The sequence below is a fragment of the Ammodytes marinus genome (assembly GCF_949987685.1).
Source record: "Ammodytes marinus genome assembly, chromosome: 4".
Classification (NCBI taxonomy): Eukaryota; Metazoa; Chordata; class Actinopteri; order Uranoscopiformes; family Ammodytidae; genus Ammodytes; species Ammodytes marinus.
This window is the reverse complement of record NC_137233.1, coordinates 36122734-36145209: the sequence shown is the minus strand read 5'-3', so window position 1 is coordinate 36145209 and position 22476 is coordinate 36122734. Positions and strand designations below refer to the sequence as shown.

Sequence of the window (22476 nt, the reverse complement as noted above, 5' to 3'; positions counted from 1 at the left end):
ATATAACTCACCCGCGAGCAACTTTCTCTTCAGTCTAGTAAGGTACCATGCCGATCTTTTTCTCTATCTCTCCCCTTTGTCTTTCTCTCTCTTCTTCTTTGCTACTGCGTGACTCAATGTTGTGAAGCTGCACGTGCTGGTCTGCGTAGTGTAAACAACGGCCCACGTGAGACGTGACTGTTCAATTTAAAGTTAGAAGTCATGTTTCAGTGATAAGATGTGTCAATGTGTTATTGTTTGGTTTCCAATGTTGGTGTAACCCATACAGTGTTAGATTGAGTGCTACGTTTATGACAAAGTTGCTTACCAGACTCTCCACAATGACGGAGCGCATTTACCATGCACGCTCGCCTCAATACCGTGACACGGTATAACAAGAAAAAACGTACGGTTGACATTCGTGGCCTTTTCATATCGCGAACGACCGTTTTGCGGTATATTGTTACATCCCTACTATATAGTAGAAAGTATGCGATTCGGAACGCAACCAATGTTTTGAAACTCTGTTGTGCATAATAATTTGGAACAGTGCATTTGGAGTTTTTTATTTTTGAAAAAAAAAACTTTTATTATTGGGAGGTTTGTTCAATACAATTTGAAATATACTCTACGGTTGATGAAATGAAAATTATACTGACTGTGATTCGCATCGACTATTTAGGAAAATCTGGGAAAATCTAATTTGCATTATAATTTGGAACGCAGTGTAGTCTTGTATGTTCGTAGTACATGTGTTGTTGCTTATTGGCAGATCAGGGGCCTATTGCACAAAACCAATACAAGGGATTAAGCCGGGATATTTTGGTTATCCTGGCCTACTTTAGCCATGACTTGGTTGCACAAAAGCAGAGGGACATAAATTACCATGGAGATTTATCCTTTACGTTTAGCCTGGTCCCGATAAAACTTATCCTGTTGCCCGATTTGTTCAGTCAGCTGTCACTCCGATCGGAAATCAAGGTGTTAAAAACTGCTATACCATGATCTTCTGTGTATTGCTTTATTTTTAATAAGATTGTATTAAAGTACCACATAAAGGACTACATTGTCATTCAGTTTAAAAGTCCTACTTTTATTAACTTTATTGAAACTGAACCATTCATATTTAAATTAATTATGATTAAATTCAAATAATATAAATTATAATAATTAAGTTGTGTGATGTGATAGTCTGTTCATATTGAAGTTAGAGGTTTTAGAAATACACTATATGCAGGCTGTATTTATAAAATTGATTGATTGAATGAAGTCAGTGATGTGGGCAATATACAGTCATATGAAAAAGTTTGGGAACCCCTCTCAGCCGGCATTATAATTGACTCTGCTTTCACAAAAAAAATATAAAAGTGGTATGTCTTTAATTTACCAGGAACAGCTAAGTACTGGGATGTTTTCCAAACAAAGATCTTTTGAAAAGCAGTATTTAGTTTTATGAAATAAAATAAAATGTGAAAAACTGGCTGTGCAAAAATATAGGAACCCTTGTGGTTTTGTTGATTTTAATGCCTGTAACAGCATGTAAAACTGAGGACTTTAAACACAAAGTTGGTTGGATTATGTTGTTAAGCCTTGAACCTCATAGAAATGTCTGTTTAATCATGAGAAAATGTATTTTAGGTGCCTAAATGCAAGTTGCACTTCTCTTTGACTCTCTGCTGAAGTGAGACAGAATGGGATCATCAAAACAGCTCCCAAAAGATCTGAAAAACAAAGATTGTTCATTGTCATGGTTTAGGGGAAGGCTACAAGAAGCTTTCCCAAAGGTTTCAATTGTCAATTTCGACTGTAGGGAACGTTGTCAGGAAATGGAAGGACAGGCATAGTGGCAGTTAAACCCAGGCATGGCAGACCAAGAAAAAAACAGGAGCGGCATAGGTGGAGGATTGTGAGAATGGTTGCACACAACTCACAGATCACCTCCAAAGACCTGCAAGAACATCTGGCTGCAGATTGTGTATCTGTACATCGTTCAACAATTCAGCGCAATTTGCACCAAAACATCTGCTTTTTATAATGATCAAATAACTTAATTTTTGTCTCATCAGTCCAAAGCATTTTCTTCCAATATGAAGCTGGCTTGTCTAATTGAGCTTTTGCATACTCCATGCAACTGTATCTGTGGCGTGGGCGCAGAAAGGGCTTCCTTCTCATCACCTGGCCATACAGATGTTTTGGTGCAAATTGCACTGAATTGTAGAACCATGTACAGATACACAATCTGCAGCCAGATGTTCTTGCAGGTCTTTGGAGGTGATCTTTGGGTTGTGTGCAACCATTCTCACAATCCGCCGCATATGCCGCTCTTGTACTTTTCTTGGTCTGCTAGACCTGGGTTTAACTGCAACTGTGCCTGTGTCCTTCCATTCCCTGACAACGTTCCTTACAGTAGAAATTGACAATTGAAACCTTTGGGAAAGCTTCTTGTAGCCTTCCCCTAAACCATGACAATGAATAATCTTTGTTTTTAAGATCTTTTGGGAGCTGTTTTGATGATCGCATTCTGTCTCACTTCTGCAAAGAGACAAAGAGAAGTGCAACTTGCATTTAGGCACCTAAAATACCTTTTATCATGATTAAACAGACCTTTATATGAGGTTCAAGGCTTAACAACATAATCCAACCAATTTTGTGTTTAAAGTCCTCAGTTTTACATGCTGTTACAGGCATTAAAATCAGCAAGACCACAAGGGTTCCCATATTTTTGCACAGCCAGTTTTTCACATTTTATTTAATTTCATAAAACTAAATACTGCTTTTCAAAAAATCTTTGTTTGGAAAACATCCCAGTACTTAGCTGTTCCTGGTAAATTAAAGACATCCCACTTTTATCTTTTTTGTGTGAAAGCAGAGTCAATTATAATGCCGGCTGAGAGGGGTTCCCAAACTTTTTCATATGACTGTAAATAAGGGACACAATTAGGTTTGTTACTACTCAGGAAAATACATTTTCTTGAAATTGTTTTGTCTGTTACTTTGTAAATGTACAATTTGTAAAAATATTCAAAGACAACTTGTTTGCAAGACTCAAATTTTCAGCAGTGTGTCATTATTTGATTTATATGCAGATTAAAGCAGCTCCGAGTAACATTTAAATATCTTTTAAACAGCCTCATGTTTCCTCTCATAATCATAAATTACCTTTAACAGCAAACAAGACCATCAGTGTAAAGAAAGACGTTTTTATATAGTTTTTATTACTGCGTTTGGTCTGGTCGCACACCAAGTCCGATTTTCGGTTCACGCGTGCATGCTCTATGGTCACATATCCGTATTTGGTCACAGATTTCAGTGTGGCGCTGCAACGCAATTTGAGAAGCCTATCCCTCCAGGTGAGGGAAGGGGAGCGGGAGCCTTGTTTGAGACAGTTGTTTGTCGTCATAATTACTGATAACGGGGCTGAACCATCAAAGAAAAAAAAGAAAATGCAATGAAGAAAAGCTAAAAGGGAGAGTGATAGGCGGGCGGGAGGGCGTTGCCAAGCAACGTATACACAATTTCACGGGAGCGAACTAGACTGCAGTGTTTACTCCTAAATGAATGAGCGGTAGCCTACTAAAACAAAGTTTACTTTGCCTCACCAGCATCATCAGATGACCATTATTCATCTGAAATAGTCATTATTTACAACAAAATAAACACATTACCTCATCGTGATCCATACTAACTGCCGTCTCTCATTCATTCGCTTTGTGTGAGGACACGGAATCTTTCAGCTCCGTGAGAGGTGACACTGCATCAACTCATTGCAATCAGGTGTGTGTAGCACTGACTGGCATTAGTTGTTGCTGTGTCACTAACCACTCTCACGGAGCCGAAAAGAGTCCGGTGCCCACTTTCAACACACGGACATGCACTATATTGCTTCCTGATCATTTGAATCTCGCACACCCGGCACGAGCTAGAAAACAGCTTCACGACAGCTGGCGTCGTAAAAATACTACCGCTTTTGTCCAAAGGGGCAGCCAACGCGCAATGTTACTCGTAATGGCTTTAAGTGTATCTTTAGTTGGAATTGGTACAGTTTGTGGTTCCACACAGTTCCAAATGTATTTTCTCACTTTGTACTTATACCTATATAGGAGATCTAAAACATTTTTATATCAATGAAAAGTTAGTTAATTTTTTATGTAATTTTTATATTCTGGATTAATTACACATGAGGTGAAATAAATCTAGAATACACATACTTTTCAGGGGTCGACATTTCTGTATTATAAATCCTTTTTTGATTGGTTTTATGTAATATTCTAATATTTTGAACTACTGGAGATTTTGAAAGTATGGGCCACCCGGCGCCGACCGCCAGCCACGCATCGGCGGCGCCCCACCAGTCGGCCGGGCTCAAACGCTTCTACAAACCGCTGCAGCATCCAATAAGGAAGTGACCACAACTGTAGTAACCAGGAAGTGCCACTGGGGGGGTGGTGCCAAGACCGAGCAGTTTTTCTTTGACTCACTTGTGTTCAAAGTCTTATTAAACCTATTTACAGCCTGGGCCAGAAAACCATTTTAGTCTGTATGTTTAGGTCATATTTCCATGACAACACTGAGGGGGGTGAATTTTTTTGGACCACGCTAGTTTTTTTTTATATCGGAGATAAAATGTATTGGCGCGATCTCTTGAGTGACAGCTCTCCGCCCGTTGTCCCTCACTTTGCCTCGGAGGTATACGTCAGCTATCTCCCTCCCCCCGACGTGAGGCGGAGTAAAAATCTCACAAAATGGCGACGCGCACAAACCAGAATTATTGGATGCCTAGTGAATAACTGAGGTCAGCCCGGATGCTACATCCATATTATTTACTATCTATGGTAGGGACGCACGTTCTGTGAAATTTTTGCGTGTCTGTGTTTAACGGTGTGGGAGGAGTAGGAGCTAGAAAAATGGCATGGAAGAATAAGATGAACCACCACCACCAGAATAAGTATGGTGGATAACAATAAGTTACGGCCCCTCAATACTTGAGGGCCTGTACTTAATTATCCAAATTCAAACAAAACAAAGTCATGACATATTTCACTTTGTGCAATGAATCTGAAATATATGAAAGTTTCATCCTTTGAATGGACTTTTCCATGATGCACCTGTAGACTGCTCACAATACAGGGATATAGGGCTGTAACTAACGATTATTTTAATAATCGATTAAACGGTTTTTCGATTAATCGATGAATCGGATTAAAAAAACATTTGTAATTGCCACAGCTTTATTCAAAAACTGAACATTACTTCATATTCACAGTGCAGACTGAAGTGTAAAAACAGCAGTTTATTGCTCCAACATCCCAGAACTATTAAAAGTAATATAAAATGATAAAAAATTAAACATAACTGGGTAGCGTTTCCCCCACGTTCACACAGCAGCGGCGGTGAGAGAAAACGGGGCAATGCCTAAAGTAAATGCTGTCCATGCGTCAGAGGTGAATGTAACTTACTCGGCTGAAAACAGAAACTAATGGAGGGGAGCGGCTCACTGTACAGTCCCTTTAGTCGCGCAGTCAGTTTGCCGAAATGGCTCTGTGTATTCGGGCTCGAGATACACAAACATATCGCAGAACAGTCACTAACGAAACAGTTAGTGGCTGAGCGAAGAATGTGGACTGTCACCTGCACTGCTAATTCGCTCAACTATTGTTCGCGCGGAAGGCTCGCTGTGGGCATGCATGAACCTGTCGGCGGCTAGCTGTGAACAGTGCCGCACCTATGAGTGACGTATTAGTAGCACAACTCAACAAATCGAAAACCAAATTCGTTGCCAACGCTTTTAGCAATCGTTTTTTATCGATTTGATCAATTCGTTGGTACAGGGGTATCAAGAACAGTTGGGGGCTGCTTTCATGAAATGGAACAGCCCCCTCACTTACGGTCTAAACTAGAAACGCATTGTGGGAAATCCGTCTTATCCATCAGTAAATCTCGGATCGATTTCGGGGTCTACTTCTGAAAGCATTGGGCTGGCACTTAACAGAATTACTTACACCAGGCTTTTACACCACTCCCTTTTCATCCTGGATTGGCGTCGTGCAATTGACTAAGTTTAAGTCCTCATGATTTGAAATGTACTAAAATTAAGTAAATGAAGGTTAACGTTCTAGATTTAAGCTGGAGTCAGCGATTCTTGATGACACGTATGGTTGAAATCGCTTTTGTGTGAAAATCAATGAATATCGCCTCACCATCCGCTACCTGTCTGTACTGTGTGTGCCCTATAAATTGTTCGATGTAAACAAAGGGGCCAACCGTAGCTAGCAACATGCCCATTTACAAAGCCAAGGCTGTGTATTAACACTGGACTTTTTCCTCAGCGCACACACAGTACAAACGGGTAGCAGATCGAGAGGAGATAATCACTTTTTTTTAACAAAAGGTGATTGTGACAACAAGCTTTCTCCGGAATAGCTGACTTTTAAACACATTAAAATAAATGGAGAAAGCATGTTGACAGAAGCTTGATCAAAGGTAAAGCTTCTACATGACTTAGGGGCACCGCACTGTTACCTTCACAGGGTAATAATGGACTCCATATGTCGGCAGGCTCTCCACCAGGGCCAGATACCTTCAGAGAAAAAGGGGGAACAGGTTAACAGGAATTGCTCCACTTTCACTTCATGACTGTCAACCTGATGGCTATTATACAACAGGCGGAGTGGAATTTAAGCTGCATTCATTGAGAAGCCACAGTCTTTTGCAGTGTCAAGGACGATTTTGTTTCACAGGGAGGGGAAAAATCATTGATCAGTTCAAGGGCACAAATCATCCGAGCGTAAATATCCCAGGGTCGCTGTGAGTAACAGTCCCAGGAAGAACACAATGGATGACTGAATTCTTACAAGGCTGCCTAATTTAAGGCCATGTTTATACGACAACAATCTTGCTCAAAACAGGAAGGTTTTTCCTTTACATTTTCAAAAACTTGCACATTCAGACACGATTGTTTTGATAACTTTCATCATGCACATGGTTTCAGAAAATGGGCCGAAATCGCTGTAGTACGCATGCTTAGCCAGCAGTTGGCGGTGACACTTGTAGCCTAGTAGAGATTAGCCTGGCTCCGCCTGCCTACCTACTTCCGCTAAATTTTCATTTCACTTCAGTAGTCAGTCTGGGGGTGGGGTGTGTTAGTGGGATTCTGCTCGTCCAAATTTTTAGCGGTCCAATCAGCGATCAGAGTGAGTGGCTGAGAACGATGACGTCGAAGTCGCGCTCCAGTTTCAGTTGAATGCTGCGTTCCTTTATACTCGGAACTCGGAAATTTCCAACTTGGTAGTTCCGAGTTCCAACCTGTCAGTGTTCCAGTGCATCTGCTCGGGAAAGTATGGACGCCTACAACCTTCGTCAACCAAATAACTAAACGTTAGGCTCTAGCAAGCTACCGTTGCCAAGTACCGGTAGATCCATAAACTACAATTTAGTGAAGTCGGAAATTTCCTATTTCCCTGTACAACTGAAACGCACCGTCAGAAGGCGGCTCATGACATACGTCTGACCAAACGTGATGACTCACACTGCGCAACACAACGGCTATTACACGTGTCAAACTCAAGGCCCGCGAATCAATTCGGCAATCCCATTCAATTCGGTCCGCCTATCAAAAAAAAAATCAAAAATATAGATTATTATTTTTTTTTTTCTTCATGCGGAGCCTGTGCCATATCCGCACGTCGCACACACTCCCAACCTTTAGGACAGTCATGAGCTGACTGCTGAAAGTTCCACAGCTCAGGATTTTAAGCCAAGAATTGATGAACTTGCATCTAAGAAAATGTCAGTTTTCTGAGGGCTGTAAATAGACCAATCTATGTGGCTAAATAGCATGCTAATATTGATGATTGATTGTGTCAAGTGTCTAAGGGTGAATGCTAACATTATCTGGTTTCTAACTTTTGCCTTAAGTTACAATATAGCTCACTAGAAGGATGGCATGTCAGTAAACAACATGTCTGGTCCTTAGTGCGATCATCATGTCATAGAGTGGCCCTTTGTAAAAATTAGTTTGACACTTTCTGTCCTCTTTTTTAAACACGTAGAACTTTCTGCTTTAAAATAAAAGTCAACTCACGTTTGTCCAGTGAAAAGCTTTCAAGTGAAGCCAGTGAAATGCTTTTATTATGAGCCTTAGTAGTCTATTAGTTTTAACAGGAACTTAACTTAGGGGCGACCGTTGGTAGAGCAGGTTGGCGGTTCGATCCCCGCCCGGCCACCTGTGTCATGGTTGTTGTGTCCTTGAGCAAGACACTTCACCCACCTTGCCTCGTGTGAATGTGTATGACTGCGGTATGTTTGAGGTGGTGGTCGGAGGGGCCGTTGGCGCGGAATGGCAGCCACGCTTCCTTCAGTCTGCCCCAGGGCAGGTGTGGCTACTATCGTAGTTTACCACCACCGGTATGACTGTGTGTGAATGAATGGAACCTGGAACCCTGTAAGCGCTTTGAGTCCTTAGGGAATAAAGCGCTATATAAATCCTATCCATTATTAACTGCTTCACGCTGATCTATAGATAGTGTTTTTAAATGTATAAATCGCTAGAAAAACTGGCAGAGCACACATCTTTACCAGCCAAAGTGTCGGGTGGTGTCAATAACTTACTACTTGCTTAGACTAAATGTACCTGCATTTGGCTGGTAGTAGTTGAGCCTTGCATGAGACTCTCCGCTGATCACAGTGATGGTGCAGCAGAGACACAGGGCATGTTGTCTTCTAACTTCTAAATCTTGTGTGGCTATTTAACTGCAAATGTAAAAGGCCTTCAAATGTGTGGAGTGGAACTGTGATGTCATTGTTATCACAGGAAACGGCATTGCTATTCACATGGTGATGCTGGAGTTGCGTTTTCAAAGGATTCCACTCTGTAACCTGGTTTCAAAAGTTTAAGTTTTCAAGTCTGCAAATGTTATGTAAATGATAGGCCCCAACCTTAAAAATACTTTGGCATTTGTGTCGAGGTTGTTACCGTATAAAGATGGCCTTAGAGCGACGCCTGTAATTAACGACACATTCTGGTATGTGACAGCACAGTGCAGATACAACTTATTAAAGAGGAAAACCTGATGTAGGTCCTGCAGAACTGTGTCATGAGTGGCAGTAAGGAAGACACACAAGGTAATTTGCCAAACTCAAATTATTTTTAAATAAAATAAAAAATACTATGATTGTTAAAAAACTTACTTCACAATGGCTTGTCCTCTGGTCAGTCCCTTCAGTTTCTTGTAATGTTCAATTACTTTGTCCTCACTGCAAATGGAATAGTTAAAAACATTTAATGAATAATCAAGACATTCCAGTAGCCCCAGAGGGACGGTGAGGAGACCCTTTTCTTGTTGACACACATTCTGCCCGCTCATGCAGAAAATGCAGTCTGGCCTTCTACTGGCCTGCTTTATGTTGCTCTCATCTACCTCTCTTGCAAATGCATCCCATTTACTTCCCCACTGTAATCATGCCTTTTAATAGCATAGCGAGAGACTGCAAACTCACTGTGGCTTAACAGTAGGGCTGGCCTGAATTATTCAAATATTCGAATACTCGTTTGTTAGGTCAGTATTCGAAGCTCAATTCAGTATTCGGAATATTTGTTTTTAAAAACATTTTAAACTGCAATATATTTTGTCAGCAAATAATAATATTCAGATATACAAGTCATATAAAAATACAAATGTAACGCTAATTTTAAATAGATTATCAGATTATTTGAACTTTGACCTAGTTGGCCGCTGACCTTTCCAGATCCGGAGAAAAAGATGGAGGAAGAATAGATGATGTGTTTCCCTTAACTTTATAACGCAACATTAGCGCGATCTCGGATGGAAAAGCATTGCTTGGCGAAATGCTAACGTTAGCTTAGTTTAGCTGTTTGTGTACGTTCGCGATGTTGCGCTGCTATTGCCCATCAACCGTGACTGGCTTGCACAATGGGAATACCCGGTCAATAATGGATATACTATGAATACAAAGGACTATCACTATTGGATCTTTGTATTTATAAGTCCCCGAAAAGATGCATGTTCCAGGATGAATTGATAAGCTTGTGTAAGGGTTACGGCCTCTGCACACATCATGCGTCTACCTCTGGAGCACGTCGCCTTACCTTACTGCTGCGTCTCTCGGACTTTTCTCGGACACACATGGAACGTCTCAGCAGCTGCTGCAGCGCTGCTTCTAGAAGCCCTATCTTTCTACATAGAGTTTTCATAGATAATTCCCATTAAAAAGGAAGTTCTTTCGTGTCATTTATGATACATATGATTTATATTTAGTCTAATATTGAGTCTGGACAGTAATCCGTGGGCCCCATTGCCTTTTTTTCTTTTCTTTTTTTGTCACATTTTCGCTTGTTAAACTTATTAAAGCATCAACAGCAACGCAGCGTACTGTATCGTGCCACAAGTTCGGTTTCAGGGAGTACATCGGGATTATTAATGTTGTTTTTGATGGTTTGTTTTTTTAAAACGAGTGTTCGAATACTCGCTTGGAAAATCCAACGAGTATTCGAAGCCTGTAAAATGGTATTCGGGACAGCCCTACTTAACAGACACAAAGCGACAGAGGGAGAGAGGCAGAAGTGTTCATGTGCTCACCCGGGCCGTACACCATAACACTATCATTTTATTTGGGATATTAAACTGATGTATAGGCTTCAGAGGCTGCAGCAGACCTCAGATGACCATTTAGCCTGGAGAGGAAGGGGCAGGTAGAGGAGCAAAAACAGCAGTGTGAGACAGACAGCAATCCTTTAAACTGCCAGTGGCTGTCAGCACCTCCCTGTGCTCTCTCAATGCTAATTGGCAATTAACACTACCCAGGCATTAATTAGTCAAGGCATCAGAGCCAACACCGTCTGCCAAGTACCCGGCAAGGTCTGTAAGCAACGTACTACCCACAACTGCTATTCTGGGGAAAATGACTGCTTTGTACAGCCTGGTTTTAACTGACAACTGATGTAATTTGACAGGTGAATTTGTATGTATAATGCAGAGGAAGCTCTGTTGTACTGGGTTGAACCACAAGAATGTTTCCCCAAAACACTGACACCACCCATAACTGACCCCCATGCACTTTGTGGTTTGTTTTCAGAGGAAAAACAACTGGGAGAACTTACCAGTAATTGAGAGATGGGTGCTCCCTTAATACTCTGGTGGGCAGAACTGGGAGCTGCTTCAGGTCTGAACTGGCAGTCTCAGCACTGAAAATAAAATAATGTAATTGGATTGAATACATTTGCTGTTCTTAAAGTTAGTATATTATTTTATCAGTCCTTTCTAGTTACCCATCTACGATTTAAAGTTGAGAGGGAAACAACATAGAACAAAATTACACTTGGTCCAAATAATAACTCCAATTTACATGATAATCTCTTCATTTAGACATCTAATGTACCCTGCTCTGCCCTCAACAGAATACTTTGGATCAGCATGTGGACAACAAGAAAAGTAAATGTAGTTTTTTTTACCTAAAAAAAATCTCAATTTAAGGTGTAAAAATGTATAGAAAACATTTATCCACGTCTGTGCTTTCACAGTGTGGTTTGAATTTCTATCTTAAAAGGTGGGACAGCAATCATTCATGTTTGCAAACCTTTAGAAAAGGTGCAGTGTCATGATAGTGTTTAAGTATCTTATCTACAGTATAAAGCGTAATACTGCTTGCTAAGACTAAACCTGAACTGTACTCATGTCTTGCCCAGTGGCGTTTTCTCCCGGAGGCCAAGGGAAGCCAGGCTTCCCTGTTTTTTAGGCTGTAGTTGTCATCCAATAAAAACATTTATATTAACCGTTTCGGTAATTATTTGGTGCTGTGCTCCTGTCATTTCTTCTCCATTTTTCTCCTCTCATTGAGCATTTCACAATGCGCGAAACAGCGCCCCTTTAAAGTTACATACTGAAGACGCGGCGAAACACGACACTGCACACTGTAGGTCTGCGAGGAAGCCAGCCCGAGCTGGCATCCCTTAGTGAAAAAAAGAAAGAAGGATTGACCAATCAGGTGAGGCTGTTGTCTTGACACTGCCCTCCTGTGATTGGTCAGGAGGGTGTCATGAGGGTGCCAAGGGAAGCCACTCTGCCTTTGGCTTCACACCAATCAAATCAAAGCATCATTATCAACGTCACTGAAATTTAACAACAATAACAATAGCGGGAGATTAGCATGTTTGCATTGTTATCATATTAGCAAGAACAGTTATGGAGGGTGGAGATTTTGAGTATTTAGTAAAAAATTATTTTACCAAACTGCCAATTGAGGAGTCATTAAAAATCAAATCTGACGGCAGGCCAATGCGTGAGGAGAGAAAGAAAGTTTATCGCACTTTCTGTGAGGAGAACTATGTCCGCACCGAGTGGCTAGCTGGTAGCGGCAAACTTCAGCTAATGGCCTTCCTCTACAAATAGTGAGTAAAATACACACCTTCTCCCGGCGCGGGTTAACTGTTCCCTTAACTGTCTGTGTAGCTATGTGTGTTATGTTTTGTGTTATTTTATTGCTAATTGTGCCTTGATTGCCTGGATTAAGTTGCATTGGTAGGCCTACTGTATCCACTGAAGTTGTTCTGGGTTGTCTTAAGTATAGTGTTGTAATGAACATTTGGCCTAGTTCTTAAACGAAAAGGATGTATAGAAAGTATGTGTGTATGTCAAGCACCTACAACTGATTGTGTGAGTTGTGTCTCACGTGAACGTGAAACTTAAAATAGCCTAAAACGTCCCCTAATTATATTGTGAATGAATTCGAATCTGCATTGGGCATTAAGCGGCTAATTGTGCATTCCGGTCGGGGTGAGGGGTGCATTTATAATAAAATGTATAATTTAATAAGACGATAAGGAGGTGTGTGAGTGAGAGAGTGAGTGAGTGAGAGAGAGAGAGAGCGAACGAGCGGTGTCGGACAGATTACAGGCGTGTGTAAGTCCTGGTAAAGTGACCAGGCGCTATAATAGCTCTTGTAGTTACATTAAATACAAGCTGCGACGTAGCCTACTCTTTTCTTTCCCCCACCTTCCAATAAACATGTAGATTAAAGGTGTTGTCTCACTTGGCTTCCTCAAAAAAAATCCCCACGCCATGCCACTGGTCTTGCCAGTACTAATTTTAAAAGTCTGGCGACAAGACATGAGTCTGAAGGCACATGCAGGGCCATTAAGTCATAAGGAGCTTTTTAAAGGGGGCTTGTGGAGATTTTTCTTTCCAAGCCATACAATAATGCAGTCCGCAGTCCTATCTAAACAACCTTATATTGATTAACCGTCCCAGATTAGCCAATGATCACACTATGACAGCTGCAACAATTGGTCTGAACCAAAATGTTAAGCAGAGGTGTTTCTTCAAATATTTCATTATATCTTTTCATGGGACAACACTGAAGAAATTACACTTTGATACAATGTACAGTAGTCAGTGTACAGCTTGTATAAAAGTGTAAATTTACTGTTCCCTCAAAATAACTCGACACACAGCCATTTAAGTGTTGGCAACAAAAGTGAGTACACCCCTAAGTGAAAATGTCCAAATTGCACCCAAAGTGTCAATATTTTGTGTGGCCACCATTATTTTCCAGCACTGCCTTAACCCTCTTGGGCATGTAGTTCACCAGAGCTTCACAGGTTTCCACTGGAATCCTCTTCCACTCATTAATGATGACATCTCGGAGCTGGTGGATATTAGGAAAACTTACTCTCCTCCACCTTCCGTTTGAGGGTGCCCCACAGATGCTCAATATGGTTTAGGTCTGGTGACATGCTTGGCCAGTCCATAACCTTTAACCTCAACTCCTTTAGCAATGCAGGGGTCGTCTTGGAGATGTGTTTGGGGTCGTTATCATGTTGCAATACTTTATGAAGATTGAGTGCACATGCTCAGCCTTATACTCAGAGGTTGGCTTTGGAAAATAGGCCTATGAGTGCTGCCGGCATTGCTGCAGGGCTTAAAGGGGTAGGGGGTCAGCCTGTCAGTGCTCAGACCATACGCCGCACACTGCATCATACTGGTCTGCATGGCTATCGTCCCAGAAGGAAGACCATTCTAAAGATGATGCACAAGAAAGCCCGCAAACAGTTTGCTACAGACAAACAGACTAAGGACATGGATCACTGGAACCATCTCTGTGGTCTGATCAGACCAAGATAAACTTATTTGGTTCAGATGGTGTCAAGCGTGTGTGGTTGCAACCAGGTGACGAGGATCAAGACAAGTGTGTCTTGCTTACATTCAAGCATGTTGGTGGGAGTGTCATGGTCTGGGGCTGCATGAGTGCTGCCAGCACTGGGGAGCTACAGTTCACTGAATGCCAACATGTACTGTGACCAGGGCTGTACAGTGCGACAGTTTTGATCGCATTTGCTACTGAAATTGATCACGTGCGATGATGAATACAAGTCCAGTCGCACCAGTGCTAATGAGCAGATGCTGTCTGTTTGAGACACAGAGGAGCTATGCACAATACTGCTTAGAGGGCTCTACATTAACACTCTCCAAATGCGGGTGAATGTAGTCTTAGGCGAGTAAGTTATTAAGTCTACCCTCCACTTTGGCTGGTGAAAGATGTGTGCTCGGGATCTGTGCTTGTGCGGCGATTATAGTGTCTAACTTCACCAACGGTTAAAAACAGGAAGGAGACGGCTCTCTTTACATTAACGCAGTCAAGTTAGTGCGTGTGCAAACAGAACATTTCCTGTGTGCCTTCACAATAAAAGTTGGTTACTAGCCAAATGCGAGTTGACTCTTATTTTGAAGCAGGTAAGAACAGGAAGTTAGCGCTTCACAGCCCTGCAGTCAACCATGGACCTATAAAGAAAGCAGCCAACAGCAGTAACTATCTATGATTTAAACAAAGATTGACACAACCTATTTAACTTGGCCTAAATTGTACAACTATGTTTACTAATTTATTTAATAGGCTATATGTTCAATGTTTTAAAGTATGGTTTTCATTAAAAGAATTAAATGTTCTAAAAATGTTTGTTATTATTAGCCTAATATAATAATGATATGTTTATAAAAATATATAGGTATAGACATTATTTTTATAGTTTTATGGGGGGGAAATAATTCTGAATCAGCAAAAAAATTGCCATTGGCAGGTTAGACTCTTTTGTCTAAATTGCAATCAGTGCACCCCTATTCATTTTTCTACAATTATTACTGCACACTAGGATATCATATTCATTGAGAATCTCAAATAAAACCAAGATGACATGCTCAAAGGTAATTAGAGCTAAATGCAAGGGTTAGGGTCATGCAAGTTTTCGATCATACTTTGTGTGCTACCAAATTTATTTTTGTGCTACTGAATTTTTTTGCTTGCTAGCACCAGTGCTACCACTTTAAAAAATAAGCGTACAGCCCTGACTGTGACATATTGAAGCAGAGCATGATCTTCTCCCTTTGGAAACTGGGCAGCAGGGCAGTATTCCAACATGATAACGACCCCAAACACACCTCCAGGACGACCACTGCCTTGCTAAAGAAGCTAAGGGTAAAGGTTATGGACTGGCCAAGCATGTCTCCAGACCTAAACCCTATTTAACATCTGTGGGGCATCCTCAAACTGAAGGTGGAGGAGCACAAGGTCTCTAATATAAACCAGCTCCGTGATGTCGTCAAGAATAGGTGGAAGAGGATTCCAGTGGAAACCTGTGAAGCTCTGGTGAATTCCATGCCCAAGAAGGCAGTGCTGGAAAATAATGGTGGTCACACAAAATATTGACACTTTGGGCCCAATTTGGACATTTTCACTTGGGGTGTACTCACTTTTGTTGCCATCACTTTAGACATTAACAGCTGTATGTTGAGTTATTTTGAGGGGACAGTAAATTTACACTGTTATACAAGCTGGACACTGACTACTTTACATTGTATCAAAGTGTCATTTCTTCAGTGTTGTCCCATGAAAAGATATAATGAAATATTTGAAGAAATGTGAGGGGTGTACTCACTTTTGTGAGCTACTATACTGGCTGTGTAATCTGTAAAGACAAATTGCAGTGTTTTCCACTGTCAAGGTCTCTGATAGTGAACTATGGGCCACTCCAACATGATGTAGGAGGGAGTACTCGGTCTAAAGTTTCTGCTGGACAAAAAGGCCTCTGGCTTGGCGGGGCAGTCCACTGGAGACTTGAACAAAAGCCATTCACAAGCACTTGGCAGCCGCTCCCTGTGTTGAAAAGTAATGTACATTCCCCTGCAAAATAGTTCGAGGCCTCTGGGACACAATTTAACATGTGTAGGTCAGACCACATTTAATATGAACCATTAGCACACTCTTAACTAATGTACCTGCTATAACAATAACCTCCACATAACAAAATAACTACTAGATTCAGTGTTTCCTGCAGGGTTAAGGTGGTGGTTGTTTCCTTTGGAATAAACATGTATTTCTCAATTTAAAACCTAAAAATAAAGCAGAATTGAAAATTCAGAAAATAAATCTTGTAGGCCTACAATAGCATGCTCTTTTCAAAATAACTTGACAGTTTAATAATAATTTAAAAAAAAATTTGCTTTGAAAATAAATACATGCATTTCACCAAAGACAGTAGCAGTGTTGCACTTATGTAAACTTATTGAAACTTGCCTCAGCCATCACTCTCATGCATTCATCATGCTTTTGTGTGCTGTCTCAGGTGTTGATACAGATTGGTTGTGTTACCACAGCGACTTTAACTAACAGTCGCTGACTTGGTAGCACAGACGCATAAGGATCCAGTTATTTGGACCAGCCTACTAAACACAAAAAACAAGGGTGAGCCACCGCAGCAAGGGCAGAGGCACTTGAATCGCTCTTCCCTGTAGCTACCTCTCTTAGGTTGACTGAGTTTTGCTGCCATAGCAATATACTGCGTGTTTGATGGCATACATTTTATGTGGAGCTGGGGCCTGGCGTTGTTGGGGTGATCTAGCTCTGCAGCCCTGGCTGCTGCCCTGTCAGCAATCTGGAAAGCAATTTTATGTCTGTTATCTACCTGCAGCCTGCAGCTTTGGGGGCGATTCCTACACCCGGTACAGCCCAGTGCAGTGCAGCTATACCCAGCGTGGGAGGGATAATACTCATCTGTCAGCTATTCCACATGGGCTGAGACGTAGTGGCTGCTGTGGTTGAGAGCACAATGAGAGAGCCTGGTGCTGTGAATGTACCGCTAACTACAGGCTATACACAACAATTGTGTTAATCAAAGTTGATTTAAAATTACTAGTAAGTTAAGTGGCATAGACAATGTCTCTAGCTCACTTTTGAAGTCGAAGAAAGAAATCCACGCTTAATTTTGGGCAAAATTAAAGACATCAGTCAATTCAGTGTTTAGGAAGGGCATTTTGTTTTTTACACAAATTTACAATAAAGAACCCATTTGTAACTTGTTGCATTCAGCTATATGGATTATACCTGCAACAGATGTGTGAATCAGTACAGTAATGCAATGCAATACTGATATAGCAAAGGGAATTCTGCTACAAGTACAATGTGAAACCTGATGGTACATTAATTCAATGCACAGCAGGGGGTTTGCCCACACCACCACAATAACAGTGAGTCCTCCTGTCGCCAACTTGTCTGCAATTGGACAGTGGGCCAGGCTCATCCCTCTTAAGGCAGCTGGCTATAGGAGGAGGAGGTCTCCTTAACTCCCTCACAGCTAATCTCACAGCTCCAGGGCTACTACAGTATGGGAGAGAGCCATTTATATTAATCCTTTAGGAGGGGTCTTTTACCACCAGGCCTGTTTTCTCAAAGAAGTATAATCTAAAGACGATGCCTACAGGACAGGGAGAGATGCATCAGCACAAGAACAGTGTTAGAAATGAGGGGCCAGTGCTATGTTCTAGTAACACAGAAGGTTGTGGAAAACAGATGTCATTTGCCGTCTTCTTCAAAAAAATTCGAAAAAGAACGAATACATAATATATATTTTTAATCGTTGTCAAATGAGACAAAACGAACACTCGAAGCTTCTTATAATCGAATATCCAGAGACCATAATCAAAACAAGCATGGGGAAAGTAGTATCTGTGCGAGTAAAGAACAAGACAGTTTGGATTGGACACCCAACCTCGCTCATTTTACCAGATCTGTTGGCAGGGCAATAATTCGATTTCGATTAGTAATCGCGATAAAACTCACGGCGATTACGTCGATAAGCATAAGACATAAATGCTCGATACTGAAAAAAATTATAATAATAAAAAAAAGAAAATTCATGTCGAAGTACACGCCCATTTCAGGGTTCAACATAACTTTTTTTTCCTACTGGCCCGCCGGGCCAGTGGATCCGAGTTTTACTGGCCCCTTGTATATTTTCACTGGCCCTGCACACACTTTTTTTTCTTCATAATTTAGTGTCAATCATTATAATACCTGTATTAGAAAAATAAAGAAAATAACCAGATCTAAAGGGAATATCTATACTGTAACAGTATATATATTCCCTTTAGATTTGGTTATTTTTCTTTTAGTTAATTATATGAAATGTTGATATTGCTCATACACATAATATAAAACCAGGCAAACATATTGAATTTGAAGCCTACAACTGAAAGTATGTTGAAAGAGTGGGCCAGTATTTTAAAGTCCAGTAGTTTGATGGTTGTTTTTATTCTTGAATTTGGGCAGTTTAATGAATAGTTCACCTGCAGAAGTCATGTTCAAACATAAAAAAAAAATAAGAGATGAAGGTCTGATCAGTCTTTGTGGTGTGGTAGGCTGTTTTTATTACTTTCTCTATGCATTAGGGATGTGAATGACCGAATGACCGGTTTTCCACTTGCGCTCAAGTTGACTTTAAAAATAGAATAGAAATCCGAAAATCAGGGGGTTATGCCGTTTTTTTAATGGGAGATTTCACCGTATATGCGAGTTCACGTCTGGTCGTGAGCGCGCAGCGAGTGTCACTTCTCCATGAAGTGTCAGCTTCACATAAGAGTCCAGTGTGAGACAATTTTTTCAAACTATTGATAAAAAACAATGCAGTGCAAAATATGCAGCATAATGCTAAACGCTCGTCTAAGACTATGACGTTAAATCACCTTAGAAACACACAATGCATTCGTCCGAGCATAGCAGCGTTTCACCGTGTGATCTCGCCAGCGAGTGAGCCGTCGCGCAGATGAACTGTGGTTTGTGGCTAAAATAATAACCGGGGATATTCCCCCCGTTAGCGATTTCAATGGGAAAGACTTCCGCGATCTGATTGAATGTCTCGAGCCTGAAAACACAGTGCCAAACTGCGCGACTATAGGAACTGTACAGTGAGCGGAGTCCCTCCGTTGGTTTCTGTCTACAACCGACACAATCACCGGAGACGCAGTCACAGCGTTTAAATAAAGCCTCTCATTTGTATTACCATTGGGGCTTGGATGCAAATACTGTAACATAATGGCGGCAGCTAAAGGAAAAGCGCAGTTATAATTTTCTGCACCTGAACCTCTGCTGTGGGAAGAAAGAAAGGGGGCAAAGCAAGTCGATTGATTTGTCGACTCGCAGGCGGACGGTAGGCAGCTCTGCCAACGGAGCGAGAGTGCACCCGCTTGTTGCTCCGCCTGTCAAAACGCCCACGCATCGGTTGTCCACTGGCCTTTCATTAAAAAATATATTTTATATTAGGTTTATTATATTGAGTCTTAAATAAACACTGCTTTCATTCCGACTCTCAACGCGCATTTCAATGAACCATGATGTAGTCTACAAAAAGATACTGAACTGTGATTGGCCAGTCACTGGCCCGGGCGGGACAGTGACTGGCCAATCAACTTGCCCTGCATATGATTTTACTGGCCCCGGGCCATCGGGCTATACGTTATGTCGAACCCTGCATTTTCTGGTGCATGTTTGAGCTTAGAGCACTGCGGAAAGGAGAGGAGAGGAGAGCGGAGGGATGGAAATTAACACCCGCCACACGCAATATGCGGATAGATTTGCGTGCTGGCGTGTACCCTCGGGTAATACTTTCCAGTCAGGTCCGAAAAAATTTGCATATTTAATACATTCGTCATACGCATGATGACAGTGCGCTGCACAGTCCCACAGTTTGTTTTTGCCTTTCTTGTTGAACTGAACTACGGCGCGATCCGCTCCACGAGGAAACGTTTTCTCCGAGTTGACGTGTGGAGACACGAGTCAACAAATCAATCGACTTACTTCCCCCCCCCCTTTTTTTCCCTCCCACGGCAGAGGTTGAGGTGGTGAAAACAAGTGAAAACTGCGCTTTTCCTTTAGGCATCAGAGCTGCCGCCGTTATGTTACAGTATTTACATCAAAGCCCTAATGGTAATACAAATTAGATGCTTTTTTAAATGCTGCCCATGCTTAGCAGGTGATTGTAATTTTGTCGGCTGTAGACAGAAACTAACGGAGGGGAGCGGCTCATGGACAGTCCCTTTAGTCGCGCAGGAGGCTTGAGACATACAAACAGATCGCGGAAGACTTTCCCATCGACATCTCTAACCGGTTATTATTTTAGCCTCAAACCACAGAGTTCTTTTGCGCGGCGGCTCACTCGCTCATTGGCGAGATCTCAGTGAAACGCTGCTTTGCTCGGAATAATCTTTAGCCCCTTTTACACAGAGATTGCGGCATATTGACGGAACAACATCACTCCAATATGCCGGCTTTGCTTGCTTCTGTGTTATTTACACAGAACCAAGCAACGCCGGCCTGCTGGCGCATCAGTAGTCCCTTTTACACAGCGCTCCGGAATGAAAGAGGTGCTTGTAAACAGCGTCAGGTGTGACGTAAACATTTAGCGCCGCGCCGGTCAGCTGCTTTACAACAACAACAATGGCCGGTGAATTGAGAGCAGAAGTGCTGGAGCTTGCAGTAAGAGGGCCGTATTTTACTGTCCCCACGATGTGCCAGTTGATCTCGCTACGCGCTGAGTCCAACATCACTGGGACAGTTAACCAAACTGACTAAATCAATCCGACCGCTTCACCTCTGTGTGTGTGTGTGTGTGTGTGTGTGTTTGTGTGACAGGTTGGTTGTGAGCGAGTCTCTTTGTGAGGGCAGCGATCTGCCAATCAGACATACACATACACACAGTGTGTGAAGTCACGTTACTGTAGACAGAAATAAAGTGTGGATATACGCTCAGACTTAGGATAATAATAGCGGCGGCGGAATGTGTTAGCAAAACAGTAGCTCTGTGGCTAACAGCTGAGCCGGAGCCTTCAGTCAGCTGAAGCAGACAGTCTAGCGGGGCGAGCAGACTATTCCCCCGTTACTAGGTCGACCTTCAAGCTGAACAAGAGCCCTCCGCTGCGCGTCGGGCTCCTGCTTCAGCTTGTCGGTCTTTATTTCTAGCAAGTGACCCATTCGCTATACTTTATCCCTCACTTAGCCTAGCCTAGCTTTCCATTGTACAACTTCTCCTGGGCAGAAATAGACTCATACACTCTGCAAAATGAAGCGCGGGGGTTTGGATTGAGCAACGGACCTTATGATCAGCTAGATTATACACCGTTCCTTTTATTTGGTGATTTTTACGGGACATCAGGCCGCCGTGGTTAATGTTAAACACACGTCCTTCAACTGCTAACATGGTCGCATGTTTAGAACGTAGACTATGGAACGTCAAACGCCCCCCTGTTCCGCAACAACAAGCTGGAGCATTTAAACAGAGAGGCGGAACTGATCGTGTCGGGAATCTTACTACCCCCCGAGGTAGTAAAATTCCCGGAACGATCACTCGCACCTTTCTTCCCTCGTTCCGCAACTGTCGCATTTACACAGCTGGGGGGAGGGCCGAAAGGCCGGCATATTCCCGGCTTTCACTGGCTGTGTAAAAGGGGCTTTTGTGTGTTTCTAAGGTGATTTAACATCATAGTCTTAGACGAGCGTTTAACTTATGCAGCATATTTTGCACTGCACTGTTTTTTTATCAACAGTGAAAAATGGTCCCACGCCGGACTCTTATGTGAAGCTGACACTTCATGCAGAAGTGACACTCCTGCAGCGCGCTCACGACCAGACGTGAACTCGCATACACGGTTATAATAAAACGGCATAACCCCCTGATTTTCAGATTTCTAATTTTAAAGTCGACTTGAGCACAGAAAACCGGTCATTGGGTCGACACATTCACATCCCTAATGCATATGGAGATGTGATAAACACTGCCTACCTCAACACAAAGACTGATCAGACCTGCATCACTTATTTTTGTAATGTTTGACCATGACTTCTTCTGGTAAACTATTCATTTACCAGCTAATTCATTATATCCCAAATTCAAGAATAAAATCAATCGCACTTTCAATTACTGGCACACTCCTTCCACATACTTTCAGTTGTCGGCTTCAAATTCAATATGGAGTTCAATGTGAAAGAAGTTAGAGCTTTTTTTATTTTATTTACATTATTTTAAATAATTCAAGCTATCTTATATTTTTTTGTTAGGGGCAGATAAAACATGTTTGTGAAGTTACATGTTTATATTTAAATGTGATTCAATGTTCCCTCATCACAAATATGCTAATAAACAACATTGTATGTTTAAACTTA

The 22476-nt window shown here is 41.8% G+C and overlaps 1 protein-coding gene across 1 annotated transcript in view; it reads right to left on the bottom strand.

Annotated features, from left to right (window-relative positions):
- Positions 1-22476, bottom strand: part of frmd4ba (FERM domain containing 4Ba) — a gene marked incomplete at both ends in the record, with an annotated part of 84942 nt that overhangs the window by 32391 nt on the left and 30075 nt on the right. The window contains 3 exon segments of the mRNA XM_080026027.1: positions 6499-6556; positions 9166-9231; positions 11096-11179. Of these exon segments, the coding sequence (XP_079882153.1) occupies positions 6499-6556; positions 9166-9231; positions 11096-11179 (208 nt within the window).